The 17,397-nt window shown below is 40.3% G+C and overlaps 1 protein-coding gene and 1 long non-coding RNA gene across 2 annotated transcripts in view; one reads left to right on the forward strand and one right to left on the reverse strand.

Annotated features, from left to right (window-relative positions):
* The window catches only part of LOC102489437 (uncharacterized), a 154,567-nt gene that overhangs the window by 81,874 nt on the left and 55,296 nt on the right, over window positions 1-17,397 (forward strand). The gene's annotated exons all lie outside the window — the stretch shown is intronic.
* On the reverse strand, window positions 9,491-12,762 carry DEFB134 (defensin beta 134). Its single transcript, XM_014592715.2, has 2 exons — window positions 12,499-12,762; window positions 9,491-10,421 (listed from the first exon to the last, which is right to left on the reverse strand). The coding sequence occupies exons 1-2, from the start codon at window positions 12,698-12,700 to the stop codon at window positions 10,279-10,281; spliced, it is 345 nt and encodes a 114-aa protein (XP_014448201.1). The 5' UTR covers window positions 12,701-12,762; the 3' UTR covers window positions 9,491-10,278.

The following is a 17,397-nucleotide window of genomic DNA, read 5'->3' on the forward strand; positions in this document are numbered from 1 at the left end:
GATGAATTTCCCAAAATTAACACACAGTGTAAATAGTACCCACATAAGCAAAGAATATTACAACATTCCAAGTACTACCCATGCAGGCTAATCCCCAGCCTGACTTTTAATATCAGAGTCCTGGTACCTATATTTGAACTTTATATAAATAGAATCATGCTATAGGTACTTCTTTGCATATGACTTCTACTCTGCCTTATTTTTGTCGAATTTATTCATATCCTTTCATATGATCATAGTTTATCATTTTCACTGGCATTTAGTATTGCATTGAGACATATACCACAGTTTATTTGAATATTCTAGTGTCATATTTATAGTTTTCATTTTTTCCATAAGTTCATTTATGCATTTATTTTGGGTGAGAGAAAGATAAGCATTCCCAGAAGGGCCCCCGTGCCATAATCCACCCTCAGTCTCAACTGGCCCAGATCATAAGTACACAATTGGCATGTTCAGGGAGGTCCTAGAATGTGAACTCAGGACCATTCTTATGTGAGTCCAGTTGTGTCATTACTGTGCAATGGCTTAGCTCTAGTTTTTGGGTCTTATATACAGTGCTATAATGAACATTCATGTGCATGGTTTTGAAGTATATATGCAGACATTTCTGTGGATATATATACTTAGGAGTGGAATTCCTAGGTCACGGGTCATATAGATAATCAGTTTTAGTGGATAGATGTTGGCCTATTGCCTTAAATTGGTTATACCAGTTTATACTCCCACACAGTGTCTGAGAGTTCTTGATGCTTTGCATTTTCATCTATGCCTAGTATTTGCTGCCTTTCCCCCTGTATTCTAGTAGGTATATGAGAGGGTATCAAAATCTCCATGGAAAATCACCAAGTTAGTATGAGTTTGTTTTGATGCAAAATTTTTTGAAATACATGCATAGTAGTTTTCGTAATTTACATCTCCATGAACTTTCTAAAAATCTCTCATATAATGATGACACATGATGCTTTAATTTGTCTTTCAAATCTCCCATGCCAGTGACATAGCCACTATGCCGACTGCTGGCCCCCTCTCAAGCCTTTGTGCTTGTTCATCTTCTCAGTGAATCCCAGGAGATGGGTGCATGAGCTCACCAGAGAAAGAGAGAGAGAGAGAGAGAGAGAGAGAGAGAGAAATCACCCATCAGTGAATACTGGCCACACTACAATCCCTTCTCCTTGTCTCTTCTTGGGATTTGGGGCATACAACATGTGCCTGGTGTGATTTTTAAGCACCAAGTCCAAGGTTCAAATTGCAGTTCAGTCTTTAACCACCATGCAACCTACTGACTCCCATGGGATGTTCTTAAGTACCCTGTGATTAACCAAGGACAGGTAGTAAAGCACTTGGCAAAAAGTAATTAGAATGACTTTCTAAAATTCTATCTCAGTGATCTTTCTGTCTGATTTCTGACTCTTGAAAATCATAAACTCCCTGCATATCTCCTGGTGTATGACCTCTGTAGACTCTTGGAACTACTTCAGTGTTTGGGTGTTCTTTCTATAGTAAATATTCCTAGGCTCAATCTGCTGGGTGCTGTTACATGCATGTAGTTTGTTAGTGGTTTGTGTAATTGTGGACCTTGGGAATGAATGGCTTATAACAGGGTCCCTGGGAAATAAGGTAAGGACAACTGAAAAGGGGGCATCCATCCACAAAAATCTTTGATCATGATCTTTGATCATGTCCAATTTATCATTAAAAAGTTATAAAGGATAGCCTTCAGTCTAATTTATCTATGGCAGTCTAACACTGCAGGTCACTAACTGCATTAACTTCTGTTTCTGCTGCCAGTTACAAGTGGACCGAATATATTCATAAGAAGAATCTTTTCTACATGCTGGCGATTGAAAGGTGCTTGCAAGAAAAAATGTGGAGGAAGTGAAATATATCACATACTTTGTGATTCTGAACGTCTGTGCTGTATAGTGAAAAATGATTTACCTATATTGGTTGGGAGATAGTTATGAGTAGCTGAAGGCTGATTTGGTTTTGAGAACCCAGATCCTTACTGGTTGCACCATCCTGTTAAAATGATGGCTTTAGCCTATCGGAGTTTTTTGTATCTATTGTGTTATTCTTTACAGTAGCTCCTAGAAAATAAATACTCTCCCAATTAAACACCTTGTCTACAGTATTTTTTATTTTATTAAACATTTCTTATACTCCTCTTGAAGTACAATGTACAATTAGAAAAGTGTACAAGTCATATGTAAACATTTTGATGAATTTCCCAAAATTAACACACAGTGTAAATAGTACCCACATAAGCAAAGAATATTACAACATTCCAAGTACTACCCATGCAGGCTAATCCCCAGCCTGACTTTTAATATCAGAGTCCTGGTACCTATATTTGAACTTTATATAAATAGAATCATGCTATAGGTACTTCTTTGCATATGACTTCTACTCTGCCTTATTTTTGTCGAATTTATTCATATCCTTTCATATGATCATAGTTTATCATTTTCACTGGCATTTAGTATTGCATTGAGACATATACCACAGTTTATTTGAATATTCTAGTGTCATATTTATAGTTTTCATTTTTTCCATAAGTTCATTTATGCATTTATTTTGGGTGAGAGAAAGATAAGCATTCCCAGAAGGGCCCCCGTGCCATAATCCACCCTCAGTCTCAACTGGCCCAGATCATAAGTACACAATTGGCATGTTCAGGGAGGTCCTAGAATGTGAACTCAGGACCATTCTTATGTGAGTCCAGTTGTGTCATTACTGTGCAATGGCTTAGCTCTAGTTTTTGGGTCTTATATACAGTGCTATAATGAACATTCATGTGCATGGTTTTGAAGTATATATGCAGACATTTCTGTGGATATATATACTTAGGAGTGGAATTCCTAGGTCACGGGTCATATAGATAATCAGTTTTAGTGGATAGATGTTGGCCTATTGCCTTAAATTGGTTATACCAGTTTATACTCCCACACAGTGTCTGAGAGTTCTTGATGCTTTGCATTTTCATCTATGCCTAGTATTTGCTGCCTTTCCCCCTGTATTCTAGTAGGTATATGAGAGGGTATCAAAATCTCCATGGAAAATCACCAAGTTAGTATGAGTTTGTTTTGATGCAAAATTTTTTGAAATACATGCATAGTAGTTTTCGTAATTTACATCTCCATGAACTTTCTAAAAATCTCTCATATAATGATGACACATGATGCTTTAATTTGTCTTTCAAATCTCCCATGCCAGTGACATAGCCACTATGCCGACTGCTGGCCCCCTCTCAAGCCTTTGTGCTTGTTCATCTTCTCAGTGAATCCCAGGAGATTAGGGTCTGCCAAATCCTAGTAATGTCCTATGCCATACGCAATAGAAGTTAGTTCCTCTAGAAGCTTGTGATATTGGATTGCTAGATGTGTGGCTTGGTTTCTTCTCTCCTCTGGATGAATCTGGTTCCTGGAGTTAATCTCCCACCACTCTGCACTAGGCTGGGGAGAGGATCTGTGGTACATGCCTTCACTCTCATTCAGACTGCACATTCTTTAACCCATTGCTTTGCTCTTTGTCGCTTGTAGGGGCTAGCAAATGCTATTAGTTCTTAAAAACAGGCATGTTAACTGCAGGGTTGGTTTTATCTCTGGAGTAAGCCAGAGGGAGGAGCTGTAGAAGTGCCCACACCTGTTCAGGCTCTCAGAATTACCAATTGCCTGCAATTGGCTAACAAATGTTGGGTCTCATTAGGTCTTAGAAACAGGCAGGTTAACTGGAGGCTTGGTTTTATCTCTGGAATAAGCCAGAGGGAGGAGCTGCGGAAATGCCCACACATCTGTTCAGAACTCCCAATTGCCTGTTTCCTGACTATGATTCTTAACTTGGCCAAATTTTAGCCAAGCTTTTGAACCTTCTCCTAGGCCAGAAATTCCATCCTTTTGGACACCAGGTACTTGTTTCATAGAAGACAACTTTTCCGTGAGTGGGTGGGGGTGGGTGGGTGGGGATGGTTTATGAGAGTGTGCAACCTAGATCCCTTGCATGTACAACTCACAATAGGATTTGTGCTCCTATGAGTACCTAATGCTGCATTTGATCTGACAGCAGGCAGAGCTCACAGGGTAATGTGAGTGATGGGCAGTGACTGCAAATACAGATGAAGTTTTGCTCACTTGCCAACCATTCACCTCCTTCCATATGGCCTGGTTCCTAACAAGCCATTGACAAGTATCAGTTTGTGGCCCAGGGGCTGGGAACAGGGGTCTTAGGTCCATCTGTGTACTTCCTTGTAAAATCTGGTTGTAGGAAAAGAACCACACCTAGTCAGTTCAGCTAGAATCTCCCATCCTTGATATGTGATAATCATTGATATTTGACTAGGTTCATCATCTTCTACCTTCTCCTGGGTTATGTTTGATCACTCTTGTCTTCTACAAGAATCCTGTCAGGTCACTTTAGCTAGAATTACCTTTACTCCTCCTGTTTTCTCTTGGTGATTTTCCATCCAGTGATCTCTACTCTGGTCCTTGGTTATAAATTCCCACATGACCATCTTATATTTAGGGTTAAGCCCAGTCTCTCCCCCACTGCAAGCCTCTGTCATGGTAGTCCCTAAACCTTTCATGATGCTTCTGAGTATTCTTTCTTACTGTGCTTTAACAAATATTGAATAATTTTTTCTTTAATAACCATCAGGTCCTAGATGCAGACTAATGAAAAGCTCAACTCTCTGGCAGTAGCTGAGAAGGTCAGAATGTTAGGTAGGCAGCACCTGAGAAAGTGTGCAGTCAAATCCCTTCCAGGGAGAAACTGGGAACTGTGTTTTTGCCTGTTCTCTCTGCACAGAGCCCGGGTGGGGGTAGCCTTGGGCAGTGCTTATGCATCTATTTAAAATTGCCTCTTTGTTCTCTCTGGCCCTGGGGGAGTGATGGATGCTGAGCTGTGTCAGCTCCCAGGTCTCGGTAATTTAGGAGCTGATCCTTCATGTGGAAATGATGAAAGTTGAGTTCAATCTCTTCACTCAGAGAGAAGCTGAGATTCGGGCGTTTCTTCCCAGTTGTAAGAAGGGTTGGACTGTGTCTCAGCTTTTTTCTTTTTAACCCATTTCAGTATGTATATTTTCTCAGTTGCCCAGTGTGTATGAGTCTCTTAACTAGTCTCTGGATTTCTCTCAGAGGGAGTTGAATTCATGTAATTGCTCATTCAGTGCATCTGTGGGTTGAGGAAAAATTTGGAGACCCCAGTCCACCATCTTGGTGTTGTCTTTGGTTCCTGAAATCCCTTTTTTCACAAGACTCAGGCAGAAGTTTATATGACCTGGAAGGAAAAGAAATACCATTCCACAGACTCCATAGTCCTTTTTCCAAGAATTTTTTTTTGCAAAAAAATTCTGCTTTATGTCACTATATACAACTGAATTTATGCAAATATATTAATGCCATTATCAGCCCTCCAATTCCACAGAAAGAACTTACTTCAATGGTTGTTAAAAAAAAGTATCCAAGCACCCATCTAACTTTTTAATGTGTTTCTAAGTAAGTTACAGACATTAGTACACTTGTCCACAAATACTTCAGAATGACATCATTAACTAGAATTTAATAGTTTTTAAACATTTGTTTTTCTTTTTTGTAAGAGGATGCTTGTGCTTGCCAGAAAGAGACAGAGAAAGGGGACAACCCCCCACCCCCCATGGGGAATGGTCTTTCCACTATCTTTTCTCCTTTATCTCTCCCTCCCCTTGGAATTTTGGGCACACATGTACATGTGATTGGTGTGTTTCTCAAGCCACCCGGTCTAAGACCTGAATGACATGGTTGGCTATGTGAGATCTGGCTGCCTCAACCACCAGTTCATGATGCAGGCCTGGTTTTTAAACATTTGTTTGTTTGTTTGTATTTTAGCTTTGCTATAGGACATGTGTGTTCTGGGGAGGGGGTAAGAAATTGAGAAATCACCCTTTGGTGGGATGACTATGACACAGTTTCTTATACATTTTCTTCTGGGGATTTTGAGTAGACTTGCATACATGCTGGCATGTTTCCTTCTCTTAAATTTTTTTTTTTAAATTTAATACATTTTACTTTATTTTATTTTATGCATTAATCACTATACATCACTTAGCTTGCAAAGTGAATTTTCCAACGTGAATACACTTCACATCAGTCCAGTTGGGGATACTATACACATTATCCATCAACAGATAATCCATTTCTGTGTCCCATAATTTAGAAAGAGATTTTTACTATAGGGTACATGCAGTCACTGGGGAGACAGAGAGACAGAAAGTAAGAAATCATCCCCAGATGGGTTAACCACGTTGCAATGCCTTCTCCTCCATTCTCTTCTCAGGCAGGATTTTGGGCAGACATGCACACACATGTGGCGTGAGTTTCAAGCCACCACATCTGGAACTCAAACCTCAGTTGATCATGTGGGAGTCCAGTGATGTAACCATTGTGCCATCTACTGGACCTGTTGTCATGTTTCTTAAAGCCAGTAAGTCTAGGACTTGAAGCACACAGTTGGCCATGTGAGGTCCTGCTGACCTAACCTCCATGCCACCTGCTAGCCTGGTTTTAAAACATTTTAAAAATAAAATTTACATGCAATGAGATGCATAGAGTTTAAGTTTGCATTCTAAGAGTTTTTACAGAATACATACATCCCTGGACAATAATCCCATCTCTATGGCCTGTACCCTCTGCTCCTGGTGACAGTGGTAGCCCTACCACTGAATGACCTTCAAAGACATTCATTCCCTTTACAGCATAATGACTATAGTTAGTAATACCGTCACTAAGTAAATAAGCCCTTGAGGTGTCTAGCAATCTCCATTACACATGCCAGACATCCCAGGCCAATTCTAGACACCATTTTTAGACAATGTAATTTGCAATTTTGCCACCAGGTGAGTGAAAGGTCAGGGAGTAATATCTAAAAATAATCTTTTTTTTTTTTTTTTAAGTTTTTGTCGTGGGGCATGTGCAATCACAAGAGAGAGAGAGAGAGAGAGATTGAGAGATTGAGAAATCACCCCCCCCGGGGGGTTGGCCATGCTGCAATTCCTTTTCCATTTCTTCCTCTTTTGAGGAGTTTGGGCATGTGTGCACATGTACCCAGTGTGTTCTTCAAGTTACTGGGGTCGATTCTTTTTTTTTTTGGAGAGGTATTTTGCTATAGGGCACGTGCGCTCCCCAGACAGAGAGAGACAGAGAGACAGAAAGCGAGAAATCATCCCCCAGGGGGGATGGTCACGCCACAATCCCCTCTCCTCCATTCTCCTCTCAGGATCTTGGGCATGCACGCACACGTGCCTGGTGTGAGTTTTAAGCCACTGGGTCTGGGACGTGATCCACGGTCGACTACGTGGGAGTCCAGCGACATAGCCATTACGCTAACTGCTGGTTCCCTGGGGTCAACTCTTGAACTAGGCGGTCAGCTATGTGGGATCCAGAGCCTTAACCACCATGTATTGGGCTGCCCCCAGAAATCATTTTTGAAAAACATTTATTTCTTCCATGAGGGACAGAGGGAAAGACAGGCCCCCATGACTTGATGCCTACATACACCACCACCCTCAGCCAACCTCCCATCGTGAGCACTTGTATTTCCGGCGTATTCAGGGAAGTCTCTGGACATGAACCTAGGACCTTCTCTTGTGGGTCAGCCTTGCACAGTGTCATACTTCATTGCTACACCACTGTCTGGACCCCACGGGAAAATATTGAAGAACATTTGCTGTTATATTATGACAAAACTCTGCCCCGTTTTGTTGCTTTATTGAGAGATATAGTAACTACATTTAAAAAAAGATATAGGATCTTGGGGCCAGCAGGTGGCATAATGGTTAAAACTAGATTCCCACATGGCTAGTTGTGGTGTGAGTACTAGACCTGGTGGTTTGAAAATCATGCCAGGGGTGTGTGTGTGTGTGTGTGCAGGCCCCAAATCCTAGGACAATGGAGAAGGGATTTCACACTTTCTCTCTCTCTCTCCATTTCTCTGTCTCTCTCCCATGAGCACACACATCCTAGTGAGCAAAATAAAAATAAAGGGTGTGTGTGTGTGTGGTATGTGGCATGGTTGTTAAGATGCTGGACTTCCACATGGTCAACCATAGGTTGAGTGCCAGACCTGGAGGCTTGCTCTCTCTCTCTCTGCTTCACTTTGGTGAGTGCATGTGCCCTGTAGCAAATTAAATAATAAATAAATAAATAAATAAATTTAAATAAGTAATGCTTTAAAACAAACAAACAAAAAACCCAAAAAACTTAGGGTCTTGGAATTGAGTTTCTTTTGATGAGTCATTATAAAGAGAACAAAGAAAGTTAGCCAAGTTCTCTTCAGGTTCTGTATTTTAAGAAGACCAGCAGAACTAGTGGTGATCATGCAACATATGTAGTTTCTCTCAAAAGAATAAAGACGTTTGCTGCTACCATTGTATGATAGAGTTCATTTCCTGACAGGGTATATGAGTGTGAACATTTGGGTTTGTGGAAAAGTCAGGTAGAGGTAGAGTAGGGTTGCTTTATCTACTTTATTTTTGTTTTTTGTAGCAGTGAAAAATTCTGTCCATGCAGAACTTGCCATATTCATAAGAGTGTCTGATTTGTCCAGCAGAAACTCAGACTCTCTCCTGGCTTTGGGGCTCAGCTCTCTGAATGGTCTCTAACAGTGACTCCTCACCTTATTTCTCAGAGTATCAGCAGGCAGGATTACTTTCAGGTTTCTCTATATCTATGTAGATAGATCATTTGTACCCAATGTGGAAGAGTAAAATGAGAGGCAAGCTGTTTGAGATGTTAGAAGGCTGTAATTCCAGATTTTGTGCTTTTTGGAGAAGGATTCCCTGGCTTCCCTCAGAGTCCAACAGTTTTCCTGGGCCCTCTCTGGATATGTTCTGTACTCTGCATACTGAGTAACCTGGTTACCATTCTAAGCCATCTCTGATCCATTCATTTAACTTGCCTCTCCTGCAGATATCATAGCAGAATTTGGGCATGCCACTAGATTCTTAGTGTCTTCCTCCTCAGAGGTACCAACACTGGATTTTCTTGAAGACTGACCATTGTCTGGGAGTATGGAACCCCTCAAGCTCCTTATTGTTTCTTATTCACAGTTCTCCTTTCTTCTCTTCCCAGTGAGTAGCTGGGCAGGCAGCACTGTCATTACAGCCTAGGAACTTAACCATTCTTCCCTCAGTCCTGTGCCAGATTAGCTATTTGCAGCTACAGCCCTATCCTCTTGGAATCACTAGAAAGTCCAAGCCATATCCAGCATTGAAGCTAAAGAAGATTGTTCCACAACCAGAATGTACCTTTTTCTGTCACCCTACTCTTTGTCTTGAATAGCATGTAGCTTACACATTTATGCATAACTATCTATCTATAGTCTGATCAATTAGGCAAGAAGTTGGCAGGAGTCTAGTAGCCAGTAATACCACCAGCACCATGACAGAAATTGCTAAATTTTCTTGTTATATCTTCATGAGGTTGGCTGATAAAGAAAACAGTGAGTTCCAATGGATTTAGACAGTTTATTATACATAGAACAAAGCAAGATCAGCATAGTGTTAGTTCCTAGATCCACGGGATGACACCCAACCAGAGAGGCCAGATGATGGGTAGCAGAGGTGGTGGGTCACTCTGCTACTGAAGCGCCAACATTAAGCCTTAGCCAAACAATCTTACGGTCTATAGCTTAACCCTAAGTGTGCTGAGGTTGGAAGTCTCATGTTTAACTGAAACTAGGGAGGTGAGAAACTACTTTGTGACAGCCCATCAGAAGATGATTTTCTGTTTCAAGAACTTCAGGGTCAGACTCAGTCAAGACTTGGGTCAATTTACAGATAAGTTTTGCCTATGTGGTCCATGTGAGAGATGTACTCATAGGTTTAGGGCAGATCTGTTTCTCTACAAATAGGAGATTCATCATAGAAAAGGTACATGGGAACTTGAAGAGATGGTAGGGTAGGACCTAGTTTAAAAAAATGTTTCTATTTGAAGACTCTAAATAATCAATACATCTTTTTTATGATTAGAACAAGAAATAGGCATTGAAGAAAGCATTAGATAGCGCATTGGAATGAGAAAATATAGTCTAGGTTGTTTTCATGAGAAATTTAGCACTTTTTAAAAAGAAGGCTGCAGCTCAGCTCTTCAAATCCAAATTCCCAGGATTCTGGTGGCTTATTAAAATGCTAAAACCCAGCAGCCTTGGGCACATCACAGTGTCACAGTTTGATCCACATTCCCAGTTTTGTGAAATATGGGAGGGCCAAAGATCTTCAGGTTAATTGACATTCACTAGTTTCTCATGTTAGTGTGCAGGGTTTCCTCTGACACAGCATTCTAGTTGATACAAACAATAAGCAACTAACATTTCACTTCCATAGCACTCAAGTCTGCAGGTACCATTGCCATAACATTTCTTGTGAATTTCTGATGAAAATGGATTTAAGCCTAAAATGAAAATGAATGAAAAGATTATTTGCTAAGGATCTCTTTTGAAATATAGAATGATTGACTTCTCAATTTTCATCCCACTGGAGTCCAAGGACATTTGGTTATAATACTTTTTTTTCCCATTTATAGAATTGACAAAAGTTAACAAGTGCTATGGCTAAATTGTGTCACACCAAAATTTGTATATTGAAACCCTAACTTCCGATTCATCATATTTGAAGATAGGGCCCTGAGGAGGTAATATAAGTTAAATGAGGTTGTAAGATTGGAGGCTTAATCTGGTAAAGTAGGTACCCTAATCCAATAAAATAGCCTTATTGAAGGAGGACACAGCAAGAAGAGGGGCATCTACAAGCCAGGAAGAGAACCCTCACCAGACACCGAATAAGCCAACGCCTTGATCTTGGATTTCCCAGTTTCCAGAACTATGAGAAAATGAATTTTGTTTAAGCCACACATTCTATGGTATTTTATTATGGCAGCCTGAGCTGACTAATACAAACAGCAACTTGGAAGTTTGCCTGAACTGGTCAGTTAGTATAATCCAAACAATCAAGGTAGTCATTCTACTCACTATGTGATTATTTAAACATTTGATTACTGAATTATCATTACTTATTCATCCCCAAAACCATTTTTATAAATTCTGTTCATTAGGGACTGCTAGGGTACAGATTTGAGTATAATATAAACTTTAACCTTAAAGAATATTTAGTCTAGAGAAAAAGAGAAGAAACCCTATCTCTGAGAGAGGAGAAAACATGACAAATGCAGTGAAGCATTTTCAACATGGAATGGTCTTGTGAGTCTGGAAGAGAGTTTTTGGAAATCTTATTAGAACCCAAGGCATTTGATACCTCAAATGTTTATAATTTTGTAGACATAGTACTTCTTAGAGCTACCAAATATAAAGGTTTCTCTATTTTTATATGCAAGAAGATTTTAAGAAAGAAGGAGTGCCAATATTTAGTCATCTATAGAAATCTTGAGCCACCACATACCCTATACAAGTCACTGTGCCTTAGAAAATAATTATCTTATAGGTAAAAGAAAGAGACTAAGGTTGTTCAGGTGGCAAGATGGAAACCCCAAAGCATAATCTGTAACACTTTCAGGAAGTTGAAGTATAATGGTCTATGCAATAAGATAAGAAATTTCTATGAAATTGACAAGCTATAGGAATGTATAAGGACTAAAGGAACTATTTAGACTAAAGTTGTTGATTCTCTGGAGGCCATGAATCAATTGCCATACACCATGATGAAATGGTGCTGTCAACAGTTTCAAGAGGCCCAAATCCTATGGATTTTAAAATTCAGCCTATTGAGTCACATGATCTAAAAACCTGGCTTAATTTGCCTAGAGAACCCTTCAGGGAAGCTGAAGTATTGAACTGATCTGTAACATCAGTGAAGAGAATATTCAAGCTAAGTTTTGTAAAGTCAAAAAAGAATGCGATAAAACTAGAGTGTAGGCCAGTCCCGCTCTCCTCCATGTACGCTACCTCATATGATCAGATACTTTTTCTCTTACAGTTATACTCTTGAAAGAAACAGTTCCAAATTTGTTTCTTCATGTACCTAAGGGATCCACAAATCATAAATCAACTATAAGCCACTTCAGTATATTAAAAAGCTTAACAAATGTGTGATATCACTGTTTGCTGGTTTTAACTATTAAATCTAGATATAGTGTGAAATTAGAGACTACAAAACAGTAGCAAAGTAGGATGGGGGTATTACTAATGAATATACAGTGATAACTCTCATGAACCAGGTATTTTCACATTATACATATAGGCATATTCTATACATTATCCTATTTTACCTTTGCTAGACTCTTATTTCCATTTTGTAAATGAAGGCTCAGAGAAGCTCAGGCATTTGCTTTCAGCTGTACAGCCAGCAAGTTGGAAAGCCAAGATTCAATCTCAGGTCTTGCTGACATCAGCACTGGCTGATGCATTTTCTCCTTGGAAAATTAGAGTTCTTGGTAGGTGTGACATTTTTTTGGGTCATTTAGTAAAGTTCTTCTAGAAGAGGCACTTTCCTCCCCAGGAAGATTCCCATTTTACCTGCCAGTGCTGGATCCCAAAAGAAGAGAAAGACAAACACGATGAGAAGAGGTTTCATGCCCAGAAACTTCTGCTGAGGTGGCTGGTGGCAGGGTCTGACAGTGGCTGTCAAAGAACAGGGAGAAAGAGAAAGTTGAGCACACGCACTCTTGTACAAACCTCTCAGATCTGGGGTATGCCCTGCCCTGAGTCGATATGCCATTCTGAACACCCCTGAGGCAGTTGTGTTGGCAATACTGATCTGAGGACAAAACTGACAGCCCTTTCCTGTTTGACAGCTTTCCCCATCAACAAAGGCATTGTTTCCCCTACTGGGTTTTCCAAAAGTACTCAAAAACACTTGGGAGCAATATAATTCTCTATTCTTTTTAAAAATTTATTTATTTCTACAGGCAGACAGACAGACAGACAGACAGACAAACACCCCAGTGTCCACACACCATGATTCACCCCTAGGCTGAGCTATATTTTTATCCATCCCAAAACTCGTGTCTTAATCCATTATTTATTTATTTATTTAGCTTGCTGTAGGGTATACATGCTAACTCAGGAGAGAGAGAGAGAGAGAGAGAGAGAGAGACAGAGAGTTCATGACCTTGCCTGTGCATATAGGGAGGCCCTGGGACATGAACCTGGGCCCTCCCCATAGGAATCTAGTCATGTTACTGCTGTGCCACTGTCTGGCCAACCCCAACTTTATATTTTTTAATGAACAAAAAATTCTTTACTTTAGCTCTTATGTTACAATATAAACAATTAGAGTGCTAATTTACAAAATTCTAGGACAAATAGGTGGTGAGAAGGTTAAGGTGCTAGATTCCACATGGCTGACTGCATAGTTTGAGTCCTGGCCCTGGCAACTTGAGAATCACGCTGGGCATGTGTGTGTGCATGCCCAAAAATCCCGAGAGGAGAATGGAGAAAGGATTGCAGCATGGCCATCCACTCCTGGGGGTTGATTGCTCACTTTCCCTATCTGTCTCTCTCTGGTGAGGGCATGTACCTTGTTACAAAGGGAAAAAAAAAAAGAAAATTTATAAAATACTAAAAATCACTTTCTCTGAAAGTTATATTGTGCTCCACCTCTCAGAAACGGTGTGTGTGTGTGTGTGTGTGTTTCCACCTTTGTGCGTCTTAAAAAAAGTTTTGTCTGGAACCAGCAGAGGGTGTAATGGTTTTGTAGCTGGACTCCCATGTAGGTGATTATGGTTTGAGTCCTGGACCTGGCAGCTTGAAACTCACTCTGGGCATGTATGCGTGTACACCTAAAATCCCAAGAGGAGAATGGAAGAGTAGGAATTGCAGTGTGGCCAGTCCCCCTGAGGGGTGATTTCTTACTTTCTGTGTCTCTTTCTCTCCAGTGAGCAAGCACATGAGTCCTATAGCAAAAAATCTCTTTCTCTGAAAAAAAAAAGTTTTTCTGTGTTTGGTTTGTTATGTGATATTTTGTTTTGCATTTTATTTTGTTATGAGTTTAATATTCTTGTAATTAGGTGTCCTGCTTTTATAACTTGATATATAAGAGTGAGGAAACTTCAAAAACTTGTGGAAAAATGGAATTAAAGCATGATTTTATTTTGGAGTAAAAAAAATTTTTTTTTTTGAGAGGTTTTTCGCTATAGGGCGTGTGTGCTCACCAGACAGAGAGAGACATAGAGACAGAAAGCGAGAAATCACCCCCCAGCGGGGATGGTCATGCCGCAATCCCTTCTCGTCGATTCTCCTCTCGGGATCTTGGGCACGCACGCACACGCGCCCGGCGTGAGTTTTAAGCCACCGGGTCCAGGACATGAACTGCGGTCGACTACGTGGGAGTCCAGCGACATAGCCATTATGCTAACTGCTGGTTCCCTGGAGTAAAAAATTTTTGAAATTCATACATAGTTTTCTCATAATGATTTTTCCTGAACTTTGTGAAGATCCTTTGTATAAAGCAGTGTCATTAGAAACTCTTTATAAGTAGTATTTTAAAATTCTGCATAATATTCCATCAAGGTTTTTTTTTTTTAAAGAATTATTTATTTATTTATTTAATTCATTTATTTTAATTTGATCAGAAAGGGACAGAGTGCGCACGTGAGAGAGAGGGAAAGTGAGAAAGGAAGGTGCCAGGTCTGGGACTGAAACCGCAGTCAGTCATGTGGGAATCCAACACCCTTAACCACCATGCCACCTGCTGGCCCCCCATCAAGGTGTTTTTAATAAATTTTTTTTTTTAAGTTGCCAAAGGGCAGCAGAGACAGAGAGAAGGAGGGAGAGGAGGAAAGCACCGAATACTGGGGTGTGGTAATGCTGCAATCTATTTTCCTCCATTTCTCCATCCTGTTAGCATTTTAGGCCTGTGTGCACATACGTCAAGAATGTTTTTCAAGTCACTGAGGCTGGAATTGAAACCAAAGTTGGCCATTTGGGATCTGGCTGCCTTAACCACTAGACTATGGGACTGGCCTATTAGCTATCATTGTAAGGAGAGAACGCTGTCAGGAGCATGGATTATATAATGTCATCCTTCATTGGCAGAAATCTTAGCTATGTGTTACTTTGTGGAAAATTAAACATCTTATTTATCTAATTCATCATTTTTGTATACTTTAAAAAAAATTATGTAGCTACAGGATTCAGCAAGTGGCATGGTGGTTAAGGGTGCTGGACTCCCACACGGCTGACTGCTGTTTGAGTCTCAGACCCGGTGGCTTGCTTTCTCACTTTCTCTCTCTCTCTCTGGTGCTATGTCCCTCTTTGGTCAAATAAAATAAATAAATAAATGTTAAATAAAAAAATAAATAATTCTAAAAAATGCGAAGAATACCAGACTTGGTATCTAGAATTGGAAGCATCAAATAACTTATTCTAAAACATGGAATTGGTTAAGTAAAGAAGTAGGAAGTTTGAGTAGTGGGTATCAAGCTGTTGTACTTTGGAAAGTTAGTGACCTTTTCAATGAAATGAAAAAAAAATTTGGATATGTCATTTCTTATACATTGAGATGCAGATCATTCAACACTTCTGTAATGTTAGGGGAAATAGTAGGGGAATATTATTAATTCATGCTTGCTAATACTTGTTACTTTCAGACAAGTCCTAAAATTTAAGCATGTTCTTAGAGACAGTGTGTTTAATCATCAGAATGGAAGGAGCATCTTTCCTTTTTTTTATTTTTTTTGCTATGGGGCTTGTGTGGTCGCCAGAAAGACAGAGACACAAAGTAAGAAATCACCTCCCAGGGGGAATGGCCACACCATAATCCCTTGTCCTCCACTCTCCTCTTGGGATCTTGGGCATGCACGCACACGCATCCGGCATGAGTTTAAGCCTCCTGGTCCAGAACTCAAACTGCGGTCAACTAAGTGGTACCATTACACCATCTGATGTTCCCCTGGAGCATTTTAATAATGGAGAGGTTATCAGCATATTTTTATTAACCAAGACTCCTGTCTTAGCCCATTTATTTATTTAGTTAGTTAGTTTACTATAGGGCACATGAGCTTGCTGGAGAGAGAGGGAGAGAGGGAGAGAGAGAGAGAATGTGTGTGTGTATGTGTGTGTGTGTGTGTGTGTGTGTGAGAGAGAGAGAGAGAGAGAGAGAGAGAGAGAGAGAGAGAGAGAAATTACCAAACAGGGGCATGAGCACAACACAGTTCTTTCTCCTCCATTCTTCACTTGGGAGTTTGGGCATGCACATGAACAGGACTGGCATGTTTTTCAAGTCACGTGGTCTGGGACTTGAACTGTACAATCATTTCATGTGTGACTAGTCACCTTAACCTCTGTGCCACCTGCTGGCTCTCTTAGTCCATTTTTGTGTTACCAATAAAAATACCTGAGACTGGGTGAATTGTAAAGAGAATAGAAGCTTATTCCTCAAAGTCATGATTCTCATGGCTAGAAAGTCCAAAGACTTCACAAGATGGTGGAAGGCAAAACTTATAGTAGAGCAGAATGTAGTTTGTATCTGTGCACTATCTCAAAACCCTACCACGAGGTGGAGCTCCATTTATGGTCAAGACTCCACATACCAGAAGGAGTAGAGGATACAAAAGAGAGCAACCCTCTACCAATAGAGACTAAAGGGATTTCGTCACTCACTACATTGCATCCGGCAGGCAGGGTTGTATTCTGGTTCAGGGAGTCACTGGCTGCCAGAAATTAAGCCTGGCTTAGATATGAAAGGCACAGCTGACTCCTGGGCCTACCTGAATACCTTCCCAAGACTACACCCATGGCCTGAAAGCTGCCCTGTCTCCTCTTCCTTTAGCCATCTTCACAGGGTTACATTCAGACTTTGAGAAAGCTAGACTCCCATACACAGGCTACTTAGGACCCATATCTTGGGCTTCAAAGATAGGCTTGCCTCTGTGCCCTCCTAGACCACCTTGCCAAAGCTCCAAGTGGACCTGAAGAGCCATTCTGCCTCCAGATCTTATGCACAGACTACATAGCCCTGCTCTGATTTGGAAGACGTGCCTGTCTTCTGGCCTGTCTTGAACCACTCTGCCAGGTGCACACTTGGGAACTAGGGTCATTCTTCCTCCTCTCTTTCCAGCATTAAAGTATCTACTCCAAAAATTAGGAAGAAGTAAGGACTTCAGTAGATGTCTAAAACCAACAAAGAAACAGAAGAAATATGAAAAAAGTCAAAATATAACAAAACAAGAAAATATCTCTCTCCCTAAGGAATACAATAGCTCCTCACCAACAATGGAGGAAACAGAAAATCATGAAAATGTTAGAAAAGAAATTCTGAATATTCATTATAATGAAACTCAATGAGATGTGAGAAAAAATGGACAGTCAATTCTAGGAGATGAGAAAACCATTCCATGATATGAAGGAGGAATTCCATAAAAAGATTGCTACCTGAAAAAAGATGTTACAGTCCTCCTGCGGATGAAGAATACA

Source organism: Tupaia chinensis, unplaced genomic scaffold (assembly GCF_000334495.1).
Source record: "Tupaia chinensis unplaced genomic scaffold, TupChi_1.0 Scaffold138390_1, whole genome shotgun sequence".
Taxonomy (NCBI): domain Eukaryota; kingdom Metazoa; phylum Chordata; class Mammalia; order Scandentia; family Tupaiidae; genus Tupaia; species Tupaia belangeri.